Raw genomic sequence first — 24,777 nt, 5'->3', positions numbered from 1 at the left:
ATCGGTTATATTTTGATCCAATGTCTCGCAACTATCTGTTTGAGTACCGACTGTTGTATCTACAAATCTACACACAGACACACCCCAAACAGTACCTCCATTTTTGCGGAGGTAATGTGTTACCAGTTAAGGTTAGCATATAGTACACTGCGTTCATTCGTATCTATGTGTACGCCCTACTCAGGACTGCTCAAAGTTCAGCCAAAAACAAAGGACGCTTGTCGCGAGCCCTAAGGTCACTCAGTCCCACATAGCAAATACAGATTAACTGTTGCGTAGTTCAGTGTAAACCCACAATGGGCATATTTCTGTTGATTTTAATTGTCAATGTTTACAATGTATAAAAAAGTAGCATTTCCAAACTAATGCTCAATTTTCATTGTAATAAAATATCAACTTGTATTCAATGCCTACGACATCCATAAACAAGAGTTCCACTATAGTGCGAGTGCCGAGATTATTAATGTTTGACTTCAAAGTTCGAGAATAAGACTTTAATACTCACATATCTCATATCATCCCAATCCATTCAGAGATGCTCAATTTAAACTGACCACAAATTTGCGGAAACCCAGACATAGACACACACACACACACACACATGTACACACACACTCACTCACACACACACACACACACACACACACACACACACACACACACACACACACACAGGAACACAGACAAAAGACAACAATGCCTCCATTTTTATGTAGGTAATAAACTACAGTGTATTGTATATTAAGTAACTTGCCTTTGTTAGACCTTAAACTATGTAGCGTGCTTTACTATCCTGACCAGATTATCAAAATATTTGAAAGCCGATAAGTACATGTATTAATAAGTCCGTGTGACAAACATTTAAGTATTCGGGGTTGATTTTAGATTATATACTTAACAGGAACTACTTATTACCTCATGTTGTTTGCTTTCCAGTGCGGATGTATATATGAGTGGCAAGTCGATGCACAAATCAAATCGATCGTGTATCTATGCGCGAATCACTGGTAGAGAAGTTGTTGTTTCGTGCCTCCTTTAGACGATGCCGATATGCCAAACTAGGGCCACAGATAGACGGTTAGTTTTTTAATGAATTTTCTCATATTTTATCCGTCCAAAGAAAGCTATATGTGAACTTAAATCTGACAATGCATGGCTGGTTGGCAAGTCAATATGAGTGACACAATACCGATGCCGGTAGTGCAATCTTGCTTATACGTGAATTGAAGTCATTCAGCAGAGGCATATCTTATACAACGTCAAAGTAGTACTCTTTCCATTTAGCATCTTATCTTCTTCTGTGCAACCCATGATGTGTTGTAGAGGTATTTAGTATACTTCGTTAGGCCTATTGCCCATCCTGGGGCCTAGGCCATGGACTATAAACTACAAAATCTAAATTTAGTACGAAAGCACAACTCATCGACGGGAAATCTAAATGTGATTTTCTCTGTCACTCCATGTTCATCTCGGAGTCTACTACATCTGTACTAATCATTCATCTGTTGTCATCGATACAGTATTGAAAATACAGCAAAGACGACGCTGTGAATACTTTGGGACTAAGCCTGGGTCTGCCTGTACTTGATCAAGATGGCGACGGGACCTGGTTTGTTAATTTGTACTTTGTACTTTATACCTAAGTTATATGCAAATACGACAGGAAGATACGCCCCCTTCGAGTTAGTAGACCTCGGATAAATTTGTGAAAATCTACCAGTACATTGATCTAGCAAAACGGATAATTTTAAAAGTTTTTTTTTCCTTCTCGTAAGAATTGAATTTTTGAGAGATGGCACGTAAAAGGAACATCACATTTTTCTGCATGGTATTGAACGCAGATCTAAATCAGTGTCTTATTTTTCCGTAGGACTTGATCCTGACATACAGGAATTTATACGTGATAATTATGTAAAGCTAGCAGAGGGACTGGAGGTAAGAAGAGTGATCCGTTACCTGATTCAATATGACGTCTTGACCATTGAAGACAAGCAGAGAATCCTACACAAAGAAACACGTGAAGACCAAGCAGAAGAGATTTTGGACACACTAAGTCGCACTGGCAAATGCACCACAAACCTCTTCATAAACGTACTACGAGAGGCAAACCAGACTGCTCTCATTAATAGCCTAAAGTTTGTCGATGCAAATCATCAAGCTCTACAAGATGAGAGAACAACAGCTGTTTCAAATACCCTCGCTGCAAAGCTGCAGGTGGAGTATTACCAAAAGGGAAAGAACATGCAATTAGATGCACTCAGCTTGGTTAGCAATATTTTTGACCCTACAATGGCCGAAGAACATAGAGAGCAGTTGAAAAAAACCTTTGAGTGGTGGAATGCAATAATTGAATAAATAATAGGAGGGTGTTTTATCATCAACTTGACGTTCCTCCAGCCATGTGACGTGGATGATTTTTACCACGACCACTTCCGTGTGGGTCCGGGCAGTTTGTCCGCTGCCCTGTCAGACCTGCTCATCACGGATGAGATGCGCGCTGTGGTTGGTGGGGAGGAACTGATGGTGAGGGTGGAGGTCAGGTATGACGACTACATCCGGGTCAGGAGACGACTTTGTACTACAGGTAATTCTGATTTCCTTAATATTTGTCATATTGACAATAGTCTGATCGTTTGTAGTTTGTCCTAATCACCTGTAGTGAATTGTATTCCATATTTCATAAACATCACTTTCCTTGTCTACACTAAATGAAAGTATACAATATAAAATGTATCTTTAAAACTCGATACTATATCAATGTTCTTTGCATTTTGATGGCTTTCTTATGCATGTGTACCTTTCAATGATTTGTTTGATATGTTGTCTATTTGGAACATCGATATCAATCATTACATATATTGTGAATGTGTGTTAACCCGTTACTTATAAGTATGAAAAGTACATGTGACCTATAGCCGACTTACCAAGCGGATAAAGAGACAACAGCAACAACAACAAAAGAGTTCAAATCAATCAAGGGTACCAGGATTTACACAGTGCAAAGTTTATCTGCATCTGAATTAACATACAATTAACTAAAAAGGTCCAATCGTGACAGTTATCAGATACACGGTCCATGTCTATCTAGCACCTATTTCATTCCTTACTGTTTGACATAAACCTATAGCAAATTTACATTTATTGTACCTCAAACCAGAACTGCAGCGATCAACCTCCGTGGACAGCCTATCAGCCACACCCCTTCCTCCCAAGGACACAGGAAGCCGTTCTCTCCTCAACAGTTTGGACCTGGTCACCACCAGAACACATGATTCAAGCTTCGCTGATTGGGCCACTGACACTAACACCAAACAACTGGTGCTCAAGATGAAGCAGAAGTCACAAGCGCTGACAGTTTTGGCAGCCAAACATGAGATAGCTCAACGCCAGGTAGAGCTACAGGAAGGCATGGTGAGAGGTCTCCAGAGGGAAGTCACCCGGGTCACACAGGAGCAGGAGACGGCACAGAAAGTACTCACGGACAAGGGGAAAGAAATTGAGGCCTTAACGGGAGCCAATAAGGGTATGAAAGATACCATTGATGAACTGCTTGCTGAAAAAACAAAACTGACGAACAAATTGGCAATGATGGAACGAGATGCTAAGTTAAAGGACGACAAGATGGAGAGTTTCCAGAGGGATGTCACCCGGCTCACATGGGAGAAGGAGACAGCACAGATAGTACTAACGGACAACAAGAAGGAAATTGAGGACTTAACAGAAGCCAATAAGGGTATGAAAGACACCATTGATGAACTGCTTGCTGAAAAGACGAAACTGACCAAAAAACGGGAAATGATAGAAAAACAAAGCCAAGAAGAAACTTCACCAGGTAATTGTGTTGTATTCAAATTATAACAAAAGGTACTGGCCAGTGGCCACCTATTTTGACATGAATGCAGTGTGAAAATTAAAAAAAGTCTCATTCGGTGGTTCATTCGGTAGTTATAGGTTACTGGCGCATGGTCAGGAATTATTCAATCACTTAGAGTTATTATCATACTACCAATTCTACCGCTGAGGTTGTTAAGATTGAAATTTCATAATTCTTCGAATGATGCATTCTTGTACGGTCATTTCTTCTTCATTATCTCACGCTTATTACGTTACGATTGTATAACCAATAGTAATGGGTACTTGCAAGTTGCCACACATTGACAGTCTGGCTATGTGGTAGTCAAACTATCAACTGGCTCCAAACTAAACATCAATATACATCTGGTCAGTGAGGTTTTATCTTTACTAAACCCTAGGTCTATTTACAAATCTTACAGAAGTACCAGAGGCTCCAGATAGGCTTGAAGCTATAGAGACAGGAAACTACGCCATAAAGCTACGCTGGACACCCGTTAGTTCTACCCACCATCAGCTCAACGGATACATGCTGGAGCGATCCGTTGCATTTCAAGACAGATGGACCTTAGCACACGCCCCGTTATCGGTACTACCTGTTACAACCACTGACTTTTCTGTAGATGTGCAGCCTTATAAAGGTTACAGCTTTCGTGTGAAGTCTGCAATCATTAACAAGGGCAAGCTTCTTGTCAGCGATGGATGTCGCTTGGAGGATGTTGTGGCTAGAGAGCAATGTAGGTATTTACTTTACCACGGAACATTTCTCCTGTAATGATTACATCTAATGCAAAATACATCTGATTCACATTCTTCCGGCAGTGAAAGCAACACCCCTTAATCTTGTATAGTAGACTTTGAGAATATACATATAAACTGACACGTAATAAAGTAATAGAATAGAGTGCCTGATATGCAATTATCTTGTATTCTTAGAACTTAGTGTTATCAAGCTGAATCTTTTTATTTACAGTATTAATAAGCTGGTCAAAACGAAGTCGGTCTGATACAGCACATGTATGATATAACAGCTTCCGTATCACTTCTCAATTATTACAATATCAACAATACAATTATGTTATTTCCCATTTTCATCTCATCAATAGATCAACCCTACCCACCAAGAAACTTGATGGTAGAGAACGTCATGCAAGACTCTGTCTCACTATTATGGATGGAACCTGTACCAGCTGATGACGTCAATCCAGCGCACTACGAATATGTCATTGAGAAGTGTCACGATGTTGACAACCTTTTAACAACATGGCAAGAATGTCTCAGAACAACAGAGTGCAAGGGTACGGTCAAAGTTCAACAAGAAGGAACCTACTGCTTTCGTGTGTCAGCCCTTAATAAAGACAAGAATGTCAGCAGCCTTCCAACGGCATTGGGTAGGAAATCATGGATTTTTATATATGAGATATAATGAATGATATTGCATATCACTTCTGAAAATTTAAACACACGTTATCAATTAGCGTGATGTCATGAGTCGTATGTAAGGATATTATACTGCGAATCAAGTCGTAAAATATGTTATTCTTTAATTCATTTTTGGCTAGCCATGCTGACAGAGACAAAGGCAATGCAAACGCAATTTGACCTGGATATGATTACAATCAGCAATATCTATAAGAACATTAAAATATTGCATAGAAATGGTCATCAATTATCTACATTGGGTATCTGAATCAATATCTTGCCATCTATTTTACAGGACCACCAGAAATAAGAATTAAAATTAAGCCAGCAGAAGACGGTCTCTTATCTGGTTTGCTGAAGAAGTGGACATTTCCTGATACGAGTCATGAGACCGGCTGAATCAAAGCAAAGGCAGTGGGAACACCATTCAGCACCAGAGACAAAAGCTGGGGTACCAGACTTGTGTAAAACGTTTGTCACAATGGACACAGAAGGCTGATGTTGACATTCAGTTCGGGGAAGGGTAGACACAGTGCTGATGTGAAGAGTGTTCGGCACAATAACACATCAGTTGTGTTGGTGGAAATGATGTTGAAACCCTTTTCCTGCTGAGCCCGCACATATATAATACCTGTATGTGGGTCCAGTATATTTGTGGGTTTGGGTAATTTCTCACCTAAACTAGGCATTTCGCAGCAAAGCGCATCGGTTGGAAAGATAATATCATAACAGTTTCTTCGGGCACATTTTTTTAAAATATGACATCTCTGAGACTGTTACGTAATCACCAATGTGCACACGACTAAAATCGTATTCTATCACACACCAGACTCATAACATATGTACTGCCGCCTAGTCGGGCCTAAACTAGGGGAATGATCCAGCGGGCTGTTTGTTTCGTTACGTACAGAGTATGCTGTGTTTGTTGTGTTCATACTTGGATCATTTTCTGATACAACATCCTCTAGAACTTTCACATAGTTGTACTTGTCATTCGACTCAATGTTGGCTCGAAGGAACATATGAATAAGGTGGGCATCATTCAGTGGCGGTTTATCAAGTGTGATGCCCAGTTCTCTAAATGGTTGATGTGTACCATAGAAGTGGTTGTACCTGAGAGTAACAACGTGACCTACGATACAGGAAACGTTAAGAAATAGCAGTACCAAATTGGTAAACCACACACACCTATGTACAGTGGCCGATGGCACGGCACAATCCACTGTGAACCTGTCTTTGACAGAGCACAAAAACTCATCATGTATGTTAGATGCTGTCAGAGATGGAATTGTGCAGTAAATTGTTATAAAGATTCCCAAACACACTGTAGTGACAAGTTGTTTCATCATGTAATGTTTATACAAGCTGTCATGCTTGATCCATATGTTGACGTTTTTGACCAGTTCGGACTGCTCGTAGCCACCCCTGGCCTCCTGGTCACCTCTGTGACGGTGGTACAACAAATCAGTGTCATGGAGTAGAAATCTTAGGTGACAGAGAATCTTCCTAGCTGTAGTGACGTTCCACAACAACATGGGTGCATAAAGCACCCCTGCCTGAATAACTAGCATAATGGTGAAGAGTTGGTAACTAAACATGGTAGAACTCTGGTAATGATCCTGTTGTGCACAGTAAACATTCACGTACTCGGCTAGTTGCCTCGAGTAGTCAGAGATCTCGTTGAGGACAGGTTTAGGTGCGTAGCTGGTGTTGTCTGCTGACGTCATGTTTGTACCAGGCTGGGTGTGTGTCAGATTCACGGGGAAGCATTGTGTGCCCGCGCCTAAATGTAGACAAAAGAATGAATGTGTGGGGTCGATGCGTATAATACAAGACAGTTTTCAGGATCAGTTTATCTAAATGCACAGGGGAATACAAACTTAGCCACGTTTAGGATTCACAATTCTCACCAGAAAAGTGTCACCTACATCGGCTACAGATGGCGACGAGAAGCATACTCCAGTCGGAAGCTCTGAGGAATATATCTGATAGACATCGAAACGTAGGCAGGAGAGAGACATGACTAATTGTGTAAAGGAAAACTGCAATATCACAAGTAAGGTTGTTCTTGCTTTTATCAGAGTCAAAGATGTCGACAAGAATAACACCGCCACAACGACTCACCGAACAAGTCCCTCCCCACCAGGACTGTTGCCATGAGCATAGGCAGCCAGGTAGTCATGACCTTTGACATGTAGTCAGCCCACAGTTCCGCATGGAGGCGAGTCGGGTCTGTCTGGCTGAACAAACCCTGGGTAAAGAGATCTCGGAGTATACCTGGGTCCATGTCTGTTTCAGAAAGCATAGTGACATGTACATGTCTGTTAAAAACGTGATGCCGTGATGAGCTTATAATCAGCCCATAGCTGAGCACAAACATGTACACTTTTGAAATGATGTCTAACTTGAATATACAAAACATAATACTAGTCACTACGAACAATGAACCAGTCCAAACGTGTTTATATGCCTTACCTGTATACTGCACGATATGTGACAATAGCCGCTTTGGTTGAAAGTAATGCGTGACTAAATCAAGGAGCTTTTATCTGATAAAAGCTCCTTGACTAAATGATAGACTTTGCTGTCAAATCAGACGTTTTGCCCGTCGAGGCTTAACGTATCCTACACTTTTTTGAGAGGGAGAGAGATTCGCACACAAATTCAATCCAACAAGCACTCGCATCAGGTTGTTATGCAATGTCTACTTGGTCAGTCTCTTTTGTTAACCTTGAAATGTGCCCCCTACGAGTGCATTATGTGACTGAAATGGAGAAGGCCTGTTGCTTCGGCACGGTTGCCGAACTTGAAAAGAACAGAGACAGAGTAAGATTTACTTAGTTACCTGAGCCTACACAAAATGCTAGGACAGTTCAGCAAAGCACTGCAGTGTGGCGTTCTGCTGAAGACGCGAAGTTTAAACACACTATCACTGGAGTTAGTCAGACGTAGAGAGAAGGGTTAATATTTGACCCGGAAGTAGATCGTGCAAATAGTCAACTACATTGTACCTCCAACACACTCAGGTGTATCAATAACCCCGCATGTCAATGTTGGTGTGCTTTCCGGGTCGATAAGCGTATTCTTCCGCACTCCGGTACCTGTTTATAAATAGTGCCATATCTTAAAGAACAACTTACTCTTTGTAGAATATTTCCAGGAGGTAATTAATGCGTACATCGCTTTTTGACGTTGCGGATTAAGTTAGGTCGTAAAAGCCTGTTCAAGTTGAATTTGAAGTATTTCAACTTACGGTGCGGATGGCTACAACAGGTGAGCGCCGTTAAGCAGTAGGTGAAAGTCTAATCACAGACAGCGGCCATTTTAGTACACTCCAGGCGCTCCTCAATGAAAGCTGCAGAACTGACTTGAAAAGGAAGAGGTTTGTCTTGTTTTAATAATCAAAATCACGATTATTGCACCACTAGGGATACGTTGCAGTTTGTTTACCTTTCATTTGTTGGCCGCACACAAAATAAGTGGCCCTATCTGAGACCGTTGGGTTCAAGGGGTACTTAGCCATTAGCCTCGGTTCAATAGTTTTCAAACGGGGCTATATTGTTTGTGTGTGTGTGTGTGTGTGTTGGGGTGGTGGTGGGGGGAAGGGGGCTGGGTAGTGGTCTTCCATGTATGTGAATAGTGTAACGTCCATGACCTTTGACTTGTATGCTATTGTTAGGTTAGACCATATCGGTGGCAAGGCTTGCGTTAGTCCAGCCCTGTATTTTGGGTTTATACTTCTGTAAGCATAGGAGGTCAGTGACTAAACACGCGCGGGTCACAAATAGTTATTGAACTGGTTTGGCTCTGAGTTTCTGTTATGCTAAACAATGCAGAAGCTATAGTACCCAATCCCACAAACGTTCCAATAGTAACGTAGATAACAGTAGTTGTGTTGAGCATTGAAGTTCAAGTCGGATCATAGCGTATTGATTACACAACGTGGGAAAGACCTTGGCAATAAAACAGTGAAAGCTTAAACATGCATATGATTGCATTCTGTAGGTTTGCATGGCTTCAAAGGTTTTTTTTTACATTGTAATGGTCTATTTGCAGGGCTACTACCAACATGGCACAGTCCAAGTTTGCTTTAATTCAGGAAGCGAAAAAGAGACAAGCAGGTAATCAATATTCATTCATTGATGGTGATCATGAGTTACAGCTGGATAAAAGTAACTTAAGGTCATTATTTAGTAATGAAAAAAATGATGTTATTTTCAGTGTATGTTAACTTTATAAATTATACGTGCCCTTATTTAAAGCCAATGTACAAAACGTATATGGACGTTGATTAGTGCATGTTTTAGTCGTTTTCTGCGTGTTTTCTTAATATATGTAATCACGGGTCTTAACCAATTATGTACATTTCACATGTTCAGGAGAAAGTGTTAGACGTTTAGGCTTCCTAGCAGCCTTCTAGTGTATTTATGACTGATGTTGAAAGGGTGTCCGAAGATCAGGAATGTCAGCATGGCAAGCGAATAGCAGTCGAGGAAATTTATGGATTCTGTATGATCTCTAACCGTCTTATATTCCTTGACTGCCCATTTTGGCTGTCACAACCACACTTATTAGCCTGACTAAAATCGCGCCCCTAGCGGCCGGCCCTACGATTGCCGCCGCCCTAGGAGAGGGGGTCATTAAGCCCAGCCAGCGAGAGCTTGTGTAAACACAGGCTAAACCACACTGTGCATGTGCGTTATATTTTTGTTCTTTTTGTCCAGGTAATTCATCACAAAATATAGTACCTCAAAAACAGAGAGTTCCTGAAGATGCACTCCCACCAGGTAAGTACAATGGATAATTTCTTATCCCACACACAACTATTTTCTTTTGCCTTTCAAGTAACATTCCAATACAGTCCCCTGTTGTTCCACTGTAAAATAAATTTAATGTACCATGTACATGTAAGCCCCCACTGGCACGTTGTTTTTGTGGTCAAACAAACATGTACAATTCACATATGGCTGAAACGCTACGCATACTACGTTGGTAGAAAATTCAACACGTCATCTATGAAACAAGATAGATTAAAAGCGTTGCTCGTCTTTGTTGTTAAAATGCAATCCAGTGACAAATCAATATACAATGTAAAATTATGTAACACAATAGTAAATATAGGAAAATAGTAAATAGAGAAGTTAGGTAAATGTCGAAGTGAATAGGTGTGTCAACTTGTAAAACCAAACTAACAAATAACCTACATTAACGTCTTTATTTTCAGAACTGCTTGTGAAGGTAAAGCTGGGCATCATGTCAAAAGAAACGGCAAGGGATCTTGTACAGAAAGTCGTACATGCAGAGAAGAAACTATTTACAGATGAAGTTTTCAGTGACCTTACACGTCTGTCGCAAACATTGTCGGTGTTTAAGGAGTACAAAGCTCAAGTGTATTCAATTGGCTCTGGATGCTTTATCTTAGGACTGGTATTTCTCCAAATAAGTGACGTAGATACATTCTACCATGAGCATTATAAGATAGGGCCTGGGACACTTTCTGAAAAGCTGACAGGGATACTCATCTCAGATAGTCTCCGTAGCAAAGTTAACGGAGCAGACCTGATCGTGAGGTTCCATGTCAAGCATGAGGACTACTTGAGAGTACGACGTCGCTTGGAAAAAGGTAAATAAGTGAGAACCAATATCTATCTATTATGGATTAATAAAGATTACTATCAATATATAGATTCATTTAGTAAGACACATTGCCACTTGAAAACATATTCATCACTGCATCGTACAAAAAATAAACTAAAGGTAAGTGTATTATAGAAGCTCATCTGTGTTGGTAGTAATTATAGTACAATGCTAAACATTATTACAACACAGAGGTATACACGGATTAAATTTGCAACGACTACTGTCGCCTTCTTCAGTATCAATGCTGATGACCAATCCCTTGGACACTTCAGAACGTAAATTCGCAAGAGTTGCAGACACATAATATCATTAACACGTAATCTTGCGGATACATGACGTTAGCAATCGGTCAAACGTGCCTGTCCAAAGTCAGAATACTGGACACTGAACAGGACTACTTAGTAAGAAGTTTGAAGGAGGCCATGTACATCATCACAAGGTATTCCAGCCATCACTGAACAGAAACAGTGGGCGTCATGAACTTTCTGGCACGTTTGACCAACAAGTGTAAGTGTATATTACGAAAGCCATGGCAAATGTCAAAATGACATAAATTCCTAAATACAGGCAGGATAGATTAAAAATAGTAATTTTTGAAAGGACAAAGCTCACCGTTTATTTTTTAGAAACTATATAGAACTAATTATGATTCTGGGTCATTTCAACACTTAGGAATAAGGCGCACCACCTCTGTCGACGGCTTGACAGCCTTGCTGCTCCAGCCCAAGAAAAAGAGAGCCGTCCTCTGCTGAACAGTTTGGACCTGGCCGCCACCAGAACACAGGACTCCAACTTTGCTGACTGGGCCACTGACACTAACACCAAACAGCTGGTGCTCAAGATGAAGCAGAAGTCACAAGCGCTGACAGGTTTGGAAGCCAAACATGAGATAGCTCAACGCCAGGTAGAGCTACAGGAAGGCATGGTGAGAGGTCTCCAGGGGAAAGTCAAAGAGCTCACAGAGAAGCAGGAGACAGCACAGAAAGTTCTACTAGACAACAAGAAGGAAATTGAAGACTTAACGGGAGCCAATAAGGGCATGGAAGAGACCATTGAAGGACTGCTTGCTGAAAAGACAAAGCTGACGAACAAACTTGCAATGATGGAAAGCGAACGATTACCACGTACACGTGCTGCGGGGGAAGCCACAAGCGCCAGTAAACCCACGGAGCCGACACCAGCAGGTAAGTGTTGGAGGTATATTTGTCGACCAACAAAATTCAATACAACATTAAGATCATACTTACAGATTAATTTTTGGTCGCAGATATTTTATACATTCTATGCCCTATATCTGTATAGACAAAAAGTAAAGTGCTTACCAACAAGCGGACTGATTCTGCTTCTCAAAGATAGTAAAAAAGTAGTTTCTCTGAGTGATGTCTTCATGTTCATTGATTTTGGAAGCTTTCATAAAGTAATTCACTGATGTAATTTTGTTGTTGCCAAGAAGGTAAAATGAAGAGGTCACCAGGTCTAGAGGTGGTGGCAGGCAGCAGCAAAAGAATGAAGGGTGAGTACAACATAAATATGCTCTGGAAGGTATGCTTGCCATCTAACTTACTCTGCCATGCAGAGACAGCACTTCAACAAAACGTAACGTAGAAGGTCGTGTTCGCGTATATCCGTCTGTGATTTCTAAATGTTGTGTCATCAAAGATATCGTGCGCAACGGACAAAGCCATGATACAACGTTTATGGTATCTACGTACAGTTCTAAAGAGTCTCAGTTTATGTTGTTTTTAGACTACAAGTAGACACAAAGATCGCAAGCCCTATCTCTAGACACACAAAGTTCATTCAGTTGCAAGTCTTGGTGAACGCGGTGTTAATGTTTATGGTTGTCTACGTATCCATACAGAAACAACAATATGAAACTTTTAATAGACTAGATGTGTAGATGAGTTGAAAATATACCATTTGGAGTAATAAAGTGGGGTTTGTTTCAAATATGAAAAAAAAAACATTCCGCGCATTATGATTGTTAATATCAATGACTAGTTATATGGAAATTTCTTGCTGTTACAGGGCAAGAGACATCTGTTCTCTTGGTGAACGACGTGTACGGTGCCTTCTTTGGAGGCACTTCAACTGTCAACCGTCAAGTGGCACAGTTTCTGCTACGTCATGGGGCTACAGTTCATTGTACAGCTCTGCAAGCATCTGAAGAAAACAAAAGGTGTGCCACAGAGGATGGTGTCATTCTGCATCTACCTATACAAAATCCCAGGGACAAGAGAACACCATCATTAGAATGGCTGACCTTTGACCACACCACTCGTTACCAAGACATACCACACGATCTGAAGTGCATTGTGGGCCATGCAGGTGTCACAAGTAAAGCTGCTAAGAACATGCAGCAGGACCGCTGTCCACACGCAAAACTGTTCCTTTTCAACCACGACATGCCAGAAGACACGGAGTACTACAAGGGAGCTCAGAAAGCGATGGCGGCCGGGAAGACGAAGCAAGACATACTAGAGGATGCCATGAATGCAGATGCCGTGTTCTCCTTAGGAAGCAGAATCTACGACCACTTCGAGGTGACGTACAAGTCACTTGGAGACAGCAAACCAAGAGAACATTTGATGTTCCTTCCAAGGCCGTCCTCACTATTTGAAGCCATCTCTGTAAGACCAGGAGGAGGAGAGAAAGTGGTACTGACTGTCGGGAGAGTGACCGAAGTGGAGAAGCTGGAAGGCCATGATCTGGTAGCGCGGGCCATTGGGGAGGCCGCAGAGAAGATCCCAAACGTCAAACTGCGTGTTCGTGGGATAGATGAAGATGTCTGGGAAGCCAGCAAGAAAATCCTTGAGGAGAACCTGCACAGTGGGAGGATCAAACCTACACTACTGCCGTGTGGAACCCAGGAGGACATCGCTCAGGACATGCAGCAGGCCCACCTGGTCCTAATGCCGTCCCGTGCCGAGCCGTTCGGAATGATCGGCCTGGAGGCCATCGCAGCAGGCGTCCCTGTACTCATCTCTGACAAGTCAGGGCTGGCGGACATGATCAAGGACTTAATCATGGGCGGGAAGTGTCATGCAGACATGAGGCACAGAATCGTGAGAACCAGCGTGAGGGAGTCCGACCTAGATGAAGATGCAAAACGTTGGGCGGAAAAGATCGTAGATACCTTGGAGTACTCTGAATTGGAATTCGAGAGAGCTGCAGAGTACAAGAAGCAGCTCCTGGAGTCCAAGTACTGGGAAGAGTCGCACCAAAACCTGCTGCGGGTCTGTGAATTGATTGAATAACTTAAAACAACACTGTAGAAAATAATTCCCATAAAACAATGGCATTTTGGTTGGCCTTACAGTCACTGAAGTAGGCCACTCTGAACTTATCTCTGGTCACCAAAGGCTTGCAGGCTTGACAAAGGACTACTCGTGCTAATGTTATAGGACTATACACAAGAGATTCTAGCCGCTCGTGCAATGTAGGTGGCTAAGAAGTTCCACTTATATGCCATTGACAACTAGACTATTTTTTAGTTTAGACAATCTGACCTCTCTTATCAAGTAATGACCTAGTATTATGTTTTCAAATGGGCTTGATTTTGAAGTTTGTTTATGTTTTGTTTTGTTCTCTTTATATGATAATTGCTGTGACAATTTTATGTTGATTGATTTGCTGCAGGGCTCCTTTGAAAATCAATTGTTCACAACTGAAGGGAACACCTTATAAGATTGATGAATAAAATAAAGGATTGCTGTGCTACCTTAATCTTTAAAGATTATTGTTTATGTATCAGAATATAGGCTTCATTGTTTGCAAGGTCATTTGAGTCATACGGATTCTATAGATATTACATGCTCAAATATAATTTTGTTAGAAATCTTGATCAGGCATTGTTAAAAGCAGCCACGGTTGATCTTAATCCAACTAAAAAGATAAATAGTATCATCGACACGTGTTGGATAAGAAACCATAGTGATGGAATAAAAGCTTTTTGTTTCGTAACAAATAAATGTTTTGTTAAAACAAGAGATGCTTTTCCCGTGTTCATGAACACTGCTCTTTTTACTCTGAATGTTGTTTTGCAATGTGTACTTTGCAACCTTGCCGCCGTGTAAAAATAGACACTATGATGCAGAAGTATTAGGTGGCGACTTCCTATTAGATGTTGCAGTGGTTCTTTTGAGCAAACAGATACAGCGCGGATTTACCCCGCAAGTGTTGCAATTCAATACCATTGCCGGTCAAGCGTAATGGGAAAAAAGTAAACAAACAAAATTTGATTGACAGCACACTACGGACGTACAAGGAAACAGTTGAAGTGATGATGATCGGATATGTCAGTACTTAATTCAACACTTGTACAAGGAAGGGGCGGAGCAAGTTGTATGCGGTACAATACATGATTTGTATTTTTCGTCTTGGTGGGTGCACCGTTGGTGATTCCATTATATTTTTGCTTCTTCTAGCACAAGAATAGGCAAATATACTTGTCACAGGAACATTAAATAAATTATGCAATCATCATATGGGTCGTTAGGAGGTGCTTTCAAGTGAGCGCCGTCCAGACACTGAACCAACGTCCGCAACATTAACATGCTATAAAGCTGATATTGTGGGAATTTGAATAACAGGCTCTGTTGCATAAACAACCTTCTTAATTTAATTTCTTATTTCTTACATGTCTGAATGACCTTAAAACATGTTTTTAAATTAGGAAACACGAATGCAATGTGCCCATGAAATCAGTATGAAAACATAGAACAGAGACCCTTGATCATTCAATACATGTGTCGACCCATCGAGCAAGGGTTGTTGAATGCCCAAAACAGGAGAGGACAAAAGATCAAGACTTGCAAACAGTGCTACACAAAATTGCCAACATTGTAAACAATAGGTGTCATATAATTGTTTCCACACATTGGGTGGACAAAATCTTATTAGTTTTCACCAAACGACATTACACTAAATATAACGCGACAAGGAAAAAAACGTTAGAAAAATGACGATTTAGCAAACTACTGTGACACTCGGCAAATGTAGTGGTTGATATTTACCTTTGCCAGAATGGCTAGGTTATGTTTTGGGCTTGTGAGCTGTGTGTGTGTCTGTGTGTGTGTCTGTGTGTTAAGATACCTTTTTTTTGTCAAAATTGTACCTTATCACTAGCGCTACGACCTGTACTTAGCTTGTTTGAGCACAAATGTACAATAAAGGTCATTCATTCAATATCAACAAGTTAACAGCATAACTCGAGAAGCCTTGGATGGATCCCGATGATATTTGGTAGGTGGGTAGGGGTCGGGAAAACGAAGGTCAAGTTCGATAATGGGCCCCCTAGCGGCTTGCTAAGGTACTGCAGCGGAAACTCAATTTTTTATATCTCGTGTTCTGGACATGCTGTGGTCATGATTTTTGAGTGGTAGATAGTCCTCGAGGCAGAGAGTAAGTGCTGTGAGTTTGGGCCCCCTAGAACTGCAGGCGCCGGTTTCCTTTCAAACTTTGGACGAGAATAACTCTACAACGTGTTGACGGATCGTCATGATTTTTGGTATGTAGATAGAATGAGTGTTGACTTACATAATGGTATACTGATTATGCAAATCAACAGCTAATTTGCATAATTAATGAGGAAAATTCATAAATCCACTGCATTCCATGATAGGACTTTCAAACTTGTCACATATGTAGCTGGGAAGGAGAGAAATGTCGATAGATATCAATTATGCAAATGATGACCTCATTTGCATAATTAATGAGAAAATATGAACATGTTGACGGATCATCATGTTTTTTGGTATGTAGGTAGCGTAAGTGAAGACCTACATAATGAGATACCAATTATGCAAATCAACAGCTAATTTGCATAATTAATGAGGATATTTTATAAATTCACTACATTCCATGATAGGACTTTAAAACTTGTCACATATGTAGCTGAGAAAGAGAGAAATGTCAATACATATTTATCATGCAAATGATGATCTCATTTGCATAATTAATGAGAAAATATGAACGTGTTGACGGATCGTCATGATTTTTGGCATGTAGATAGCCCAAGTGAAGACTTATATAATGTGATACTTATTATGCAAAAAAACAGGTAATTTGCATAATTGATTAGGAAAAGTTAATAAATCCACTGCATTCCATTATAGTACTTTCATCAAAGTTGTCACATATGTAACTGAGAAAGAGGGAAGAGAGTAAGAGGTGTATTTAAAGACTTTGAAAGAGAATGGATCAAAGGATCATCATGATTTTTGGTATGCTGATAGCTTAAGTAATGCTTGATACAATTTGATATCAATTAATTGTAACTTGGGATCTAATTTGCATAATGACTACCGAAATCTTATAAACCAGCTCCAAGCATATAATTATAAAGAAAATGAAATGAGTAACGCATTTGTCTGCAGACATCATTCTACATAACAAACCTGGTTTATTTGGCAAAGGTATGTGTTCGTGGAACTCTAGTTCTCTCTGCAGAGGGAATTACATATTACCTTAAGTGTTAGCTTTGTGTCGCGGATGAATATGGGACGTAAAGCGGTGACACAAACCGCATAGCTACGCGTAACGTTCCACCTGTTCAACACATAAGTACAGAACAGAAGCCTTTTTATGATTATTATTTTTATATTATTATTTTTCATATTATGTAAATAGTATCGTGTTATTATAGGACATAGACAAGGTAGAAGACGATAAACAAGCAAGCAAGGAAGTACCCCATGCATATTTTTTTCGCACTTAAGCATGCATGCCCCCCTCCCATTACGTTTACATGCCCGTAGCCAGGATTTTGGTTGGGGGGGTTCTTTTTAGTACTTGTTGGACCATCGAGCGCCGTAGGCGCGAGACTCACGCCGAAGGCGTGAGCTGCCTAGGGGGGTCCGGGGGCATGCTCCCCCGGAAAAATTGAAATCTTGACCCTCTGAAACGCCATTTCCTGCATTTTGACGGGCAAAATTTGCTGGCTAAGTTTAATGAAATTTCTATTAAAATACAGAAGACTTTCGGCATAAGTCTTTGACGCCGACACGCCCGATATATTTTCACCAATGAAGTCCGGGCGAATTTTGAAATCTGGACCCTCTGAAAAGCCATTTCCTGCACTTTCTGGGGCAAATTTTGCTCATAGACTCACTAGAATTGAATGAAATGTCTATAAATGAAAAACGCAAGTCAGTCATGCCTTTGAAAGAAAATCTTGGACATGAAAAAGTGGACCTTCGAGCCTGAAAAAGTGGACCTTCGAGCCTGAAAAAGTGGACCTTTGAGCATGTGGGGGGGTTCTTCCGAACCCCCCGAACCCCCCCTGGCTACGGGCATGCGTTTACCGGGACTTTGCTCTATTGTGTAATGGAGTCAGATAAAGTTCAACACGGCAAAGGGTTATACCAACATTCCAAGTTGAAAAGCTGGTACTTTAGACCATTTATCGTCTGAATGTACACATGTGTTCAACAATGGGCCGTCCATTATCACATTTATACTGTCTCTGTTGACTCAAGCTCTGCTTTGATCTGCCCCACATACAGATATTAGTTTAAGATATTAAAACGTTAAAAGCATGGAATACATAACAGACATGAAGTTGGAACAGTAATGTTTGCCTCCAAAAGTAATTTCATTAGGTTGGTAGATCATAGTAAAAAAAACCTCCAATATCCTATAATGTTTGCTTTAAAAAAATGTCAGAAAAAACAGGTAGCATCTTCCATAGCAGCCACTACACATTGCTATGATTTCTTCTATTTGTCATCCATTTCAAAATTTCCAATTGTCTGCGATACATACTATGTAGTAATTACATAATAAATCTTATGTCACATCACGACAGGATTGTGAAGAAATAAATGTAAGCATTTATAACAAGGGTGGAAGTTCATTGACTAAAACCTGTACATGTTAACTAGCTATACAAGAAATCTTATTGTTAGTATACAAATGGAGTATACAAATTAAAAGCTGATGAGTGTTGAATAGTCCATCACTTAGAGTAATGAGAACATTTGATATCTCCGTCAAATGTGTATTTTAGGACCACATGCTTCTGATACTACATTTTTACCTGCTAAATTACCTGATTTTGCATCATGTTCCATATGCCATATAGCATTTTGAATAAAGTCCTTCATGAGGTTTACTTTCACAATGATTTCTTAACTACTTTATATACTATCATTTCGACATTATACTGGTGCTAGCTGATAGTAACACCTGGTAATGTCAATGTTACAATCTACTGACATTAAATATCTTCTTCAATGTACACTACCATCACCCTGATCCCCTACCCAGCACCATCACCAATATTGCGTAACAATGCCCTGTCAACTTCGACATCATCATTCATCGCATTTAAGATATGTCACAGAATGCAAGTACTTAAAACAATTATGATTGTCAATAGGTTCTACATTGACTTGCAAGAATGCACACATTATGTAATAATCATTTGGCAAAGAGCAGCAACCAACCTCTCAGATGGCTCGAAATTTGGGAGTAATTAATCACCTTTCATGTACATGTGGTATCATTAATATGTACAAAATGTTTCATATCACGGTATAGGATACTTTCTATTAAATGATGGCAATGACAAGCTATATTTCCAGACTTTTCAACTATCAATTTCTATATTGCACTTCAGAGCTGTGTGATCATGTATGTTTGCATGATGTATCCATAATATAGAATAGAACTTTATTGCGCGAGAATTGTAACAGGTACAATGTATATCTGAATTTACATGGGACTTGAACTATATACTAATGCAAATATCTAACAACTAATCTAATCTAGTGTAACAGTATCTTGTTAATATCATAAAAGTTAATAAGTCAGATCATTATGTCAATATAGCATTGTCTCGTTTTAATATATTACTATCCATCCATTTCGGGCTTTTCTTGATGATGATGATTCGTTTCATAGGTCTAGATTTTAGCCATCTTTTAGAAATATGTTTATCGATAATCTATAACCATTATGCAAGATAACTCCATTAAACCTTCATCTTGTACAATAATTTCATAGAGTTTCTTAATTAAGCTTCGGTGACTCACGTCAACGTTTCAGCTCTTTTCTACTTTAAGGGCTTTAGAAATAGGATTAATGAAACCAAGCAAAATACTCATTTACACCTGAGTTAAGTGCGGAAAGTCGTGTAAAGTGCCTTTCCCAAGGGCACAAGATCAGTGACACGGCAGCCGGATTCGAACCCGCAACCTCTCCAAGAAACTACAACATTAGGCATAGTTATCAAATATATGTTGTGAGGGTGCCTCAAATCAGAACAAGAATGATACCTGCCAAAACAAACGAGAGTTCGAAGACTTCAAACAACACCTAGATACAGTGAGAAGTAGATATAGTTAGTATTGCCCGGTGGAAGGTGACAGTCGGTTGCCGAAAAAGTCGGCATGGTGAAAACGCTTACTCAAGAACTTTGTCAGAATTGAACAGGGATTTGGACGAATTTCAAATAAATTCGGTCTTTGTCAAACAATGCTCTGCCTTTACATTGGTATACATAGATAAATAGATAATTCAAAATAGACTATTAAGAGGATTTAGTATGATGTTTACACTCATTCAACAAGCCGTTTCCAATAACAGTGCTATAAGTATTTTCTAAAAAGACGTTGTCTTAATTAATTAATTATATTCAATATTGAGTATATACGACGAAATACCTCACGCTTATTTTTTCCAGACAACATAAACGTTGTCAGGAGATGGTAATAGAGTCATTGAACAGTTTAACCCTATGATATAGCAATTGAGGCGATCGCCTTATCACAAAATCTGTAGCAACGCGCGAGGTTTGAGCCAGAAACATTTAGGCAAGAACCACGATCGAAACTTGGTCACCAATACCCGCAAACTAGCATATAGGGGTTTTTAACCGTCCCAGTCCTACTAAGTACAGGCCTTTTGACAGTCCAAAGAAATTGCAACCAACATGTAAAAAAATCCTGAACGTGTGGTGACGAACTTGGTGGGAGGGCAATAATCCAAGCACCGTAAAGATGCAGGGGAGCTCCCTATGTTACGGTTATCAGGCTATTCGAAACTGGGCAAAACCAACTAACATTGGACCACTAATAATAGCTAAGCATAGTATCAAACCATCACGTGCATCACTCACAATACATGTATGATGAAATAATCCCGTGAAAATCATAAGTTACCGCATACGTACCTTTCAATACAAAAGTATACAAAAAGTGTGTCTATATCATCTCATCAAACCTTTTCAACTTTTTGGTCACTAAATCAAATAGACCCCCAAAAAATTAGGAAAATGAAATGCTGACGAAAAATATATTTTGTATCAACACACGTTCACAATAAGAGTGTTATTCGGCCGATCGGGCTCAATACGAAAACACGAGAAGATCAAAGGTCAAGGCTTGCTTGACAAAACGCCAGACAGGGTAAACAACAGGTAGTTTGTGGGACTGTGGGACGTGGTAGGTTTCGCGGGCATTGGACTGAGTAGGTTTAACTTTCACAATTACTTAAATTAAAATCATCATGAAGTAATGAAAAAATTACTTTAAACAAGAAACATCCCCAGAGCCTTCTGTATGCCTGTAATAGTTATCAGGGTTGATATTTTTGTTCAGGTGTAGCTGTGGGGACTACTTATTACCTTAAATGCCCGTGTCGCGGATGAATATGGGAGGTAAAGCGGCGACACATGCAGAGCACAGTCGGTGAATGTATCGTTACACAGGGTATAAATCATACATAAAACTTTGAACAAGGGTCTGTTATTGAGAGTAAATAGTCACCTGATCCGTATAACTTTTTAACCATACATGCCAAACATGCAATGAGTTGAATAACTTGAGTATAAGCGTAAAAAGATTGGCTACATTCAATCTATATCTGCTAATTCTCTTCCCTCTTCTTAGAACATGTTACGTTAGATATATACATTTATAGAGATTTTTAAAAATAATGTCGTAGTTTTTAGAGGACATAAAAACATTTCGTCCTTCGTTAAATGTGCATGTGTCAGGGGTCTTATTGTGAGCACTTCAGAGAGATTTACGCATTTGACCTACAAACACCCGAAACCTCTTCTAGGAAAAAACGACTATGAGTTTCGTACCTAGAACTAGGTTTCGGGTCTACCCTGGATCGTCTATCGAGGCATGCCAAGGTGGGAAACCGTTACACATCATATCAAGGAAACCTGAAAACAGTAGAGGCAGGTAAGTCAACGTAAAACTGCTTTACAAAACGCAGGTATTTTCTTGAGTCTGTACAGGTGAAGGTTTTGTTGATGCGTGCTCTTCACTGCTCTAGAATAAGCAGTAAGAATACTATGATATGCGTCAAAACTCGTGGTGGACTTGACGACTCTTGTGTGTTGCTTTTGCTGTAGTGACTCTTGCGTAGTCATTCTACTAGACAATTTTCCCTCTTTTGACTGCACACGCCTTTATTCAGTACTATCTAAGTCTTGTGATGTGTGCCACCCTACCCAGCAAATTTCTAATATATCTCTGCGGCGCGAACCGTAACGCAACCCCCCTGGTTGCTTGGCCCTCAGCTCTGGATCCAATTCCGTGGATCTGTGGGCCTGAGTTCGATCCCAGGATAGGTTCAGGTTTGACATGTTGTAAGGGATTGAATTCATCTTTCGGAAGGGACGTAAAATGGTCATTGAAGCGAGGCTTGCTCTTGAATTCTATTGCAGGAACTACGTAAATACCTCTGTTTCCAACTGGCGTGCGGATGTATATGAAAAGTAGACCGGTGCACAGGTCACATGCCTAGGTACGAACCGTGGGTTTGAACAAGTGGTGTGTCGCACCTGCGGCATCGGAAGTGTGGGGAGTCTGTCAAGGAAGTCAACGTATTTCAGAATTTTAAAGCAGTTATTTATCATGTTCTAGTAGTGACGAAGCTGTTGTTTCTTTTCTAATGTTCTTTTTGTGGCTAGAGGAGTTAAGTTCTGAACCGCCAAACGGAGTGCTTGTGCAACGGATACCAGGAAGCGCCAATCATCATAATGTGTAAAATTCAGCGGTAAGATTTTCTTCTCCAACAATTCATAAAGAGGAAGTGTGTAGAGGCCTCATTTCCTCACATTTGAACAGCATAGTTTGCATCACGCTATCTTAATATGTCTGAAGCCATGAGATTGGCGAGTACATAGAAATCTGGCGATACTTAAAATATTGCACACTTTGTGTGGGGAGGGTAGCTCGTGGGCCTACTATTCGTTTTATGAAAATTGTACTGTAAGAGCAGTACATTTTAGTCATTTTCAGTCAGAAATGAAAATGGATGGATTTTGCAGACTGATTTTCTTGTTAAAAAGGGAAAGTCTTATAGCTTTACGTCGAATGCTATCTTTTTTTTACTGAACCAGTAGCGCCAAGACGTGACTGCGATCAAGGTTTAAATTTTGTCTATTAAGGGTGAATAAAGAATTAAGGAAACGCTTCTGTTTGTTAGTTTAGGGAACCAATGTGCTTTCTGTGCTCATGTCAGCACAATAGTACGTTGGAAATCTAACCATAACCCCAAATTCAAATTTCCGACGAAAGAATAGACGAAAAAGTATCAATTACTTTTACCTCTGTGTCCAGTAATGGCCGCGCATTGTAGAAAAGACCGCCACGTACCATGTGTAATATTACGTCTGTCGATTTAGTATGCTGTTTGATGGTAACTTTGATGTACAAATGTAGTTACTTTCAAGTCGACATATTGTATAATGGTACTCAAAAGTAAGAAGGCAGGCACGATGCATTCCGGTGAGTATTTTCAAATGCCTGAAATACACTCAGTGTGTGACTGATCCCGTCCCTTGTTCCAAACAAGCCAGGGCCATGTGCATTTGAGACGGCTGTGCTACGCTAATTACTAATTGCTTTTGTGATTTTTTTTAGTGATTCCAGTAGTCCTGACCCTTTTGTAAAGTCAACTTTGATGGCGACGTTGCACTGCTGTACTTTGGAACAACGTTGAGCTGCCTGAATACTCCATTTCTTCTCAAGATGGCGACCGTGACTGGTACCAAACGAGGTTTGTGGACTTTGCACTTTGACTTTATATTAAGTCTGACCAGGTAGGGGAGAAGCTGATAGCCAGATCTCTGCCGAAATATAAACCGGTTCAACTGAATGTGGCATCTAGTCCTAAGTCCAATAGCGTCCACGAAGCAATATATAGCTGGCAGCTAGAAGATGAAAATGTAATTCACTCCGAACTTTTTGTTATGTATCATAACATTTTGCCTTTCATAATTTTTTCAACATTAAGAATGTTGGTCACCGTGGTATTTCAATGCACTGTTAAAAGAAAACAACAACTACATGTAGACAAAAATATTTTGTAATTTGGCAAACCTACACCAATTGAAAAGAAATGAAGTGCAAACAAATACATGAATACAGCAATGTCCAGATGTGCTATATTTTTGGGTGCATTTGGGGGTGAAATCAATAAAAGGCGATGAGCATTTGAACAAGGTCAGCTATCAAGTTGTGTTAACCATTTTATATTTTGAATGGTAGTGAGCAAGATAAAGCAATTACTATATCAACAAATAAGCTCTCAGTGCTGTTAAACATTGGCTTCCATTAACTGTGTGTTTGAGCTTGTCAAGAAGCAGTACAAGTCAATATGTTCTAAATACAATGTACATGTAGATATTGATGGCTTTGTATCGTGTAAAATTTGGTAGAAAGAAAAAACTGATTTTAACAGGTATTCTACCTATGGTAACCATTATTTATTTTTTATCTAAATATATCAAGCATGTCAAACAAGATTATCATTTAGCAGCTTATTTTGTACATTGGCAATTCTTATGATGTTTTGTTTCCAAATATGCTATGATGGGGTTAAGAAGTGTCAACTGAAATA

General features: G+C 40.0%; 2 protein-coding genes across 2 annotated transcripts; one reads left to right on the top strand and one right to left on the bottom strand.

The window, feature by feature from the left end:
- Positions 1-1,779: 1,779 nt before the first annotated feature.
- On the top strand, positions 1,780-5,507 carry LOC118405256 (titin-like). Its single transcript, XM_035804654.1, has 4 exons — positions 1,780-2,584; positions 3,158-3,832; positions 4,275-4,589; positions 4,959-5,507. Exons 1-4 carry the CDS (start codon positions 2,491-2,493, stop codon positions 5,276-5,278), a joined length of 1,404 nt encoding a protein of 467 aa, XP_035660547.1. The 5' UTR covers positions 1,780-2,490; the 3' UTR covers positions 5,279-5,507.
- Positions 5,508-5,517: 10 nt separating this feature from the next.
- LOC118405257 (pannexin-2-like) lies at positions 5,518-7,611 on the bottom strand. Its single transcript, XM_035804656.1, has 2 exons — positions 7,399-7,611; positions 5,518-7,057 (listed from the first exon to the last, which is right to left on the bottom strand). Exons 1-2 carry the CDS (start codon positions 7,577-7,579, stop codon positions 6,093-6,095), a joined length of 1,146 nt encoding a protein of 381 aa, XP_035660549.1. The 5' UTR covers positions 7,580-7,611; the 3' UTR covers positions 5,518-6,092.
- Positions 7,612-24,777: the final 17,166 nt, after the last annotated feature.

This window comes from Branchiostoma floridae, chromosome 18 (genome assembly GCF_000003815.2).
Source record: "Branchiostoma floridae strain S238N-H82 chromosome 18, Bfl_VNyyK, whole genome shotgun sequence".
NCBI lineage: Eukaryota > Metazoa > Chordata > Leptocardii > Amphioxiformes > Branchiostomatidae > Branchiostoma > Branchiostoma floridae.
The sequence above is the reverse complement of the archived record's forward strand: the minus strand, read 5'-3'. Positions and strand labels throughout refer to the sequence as shown.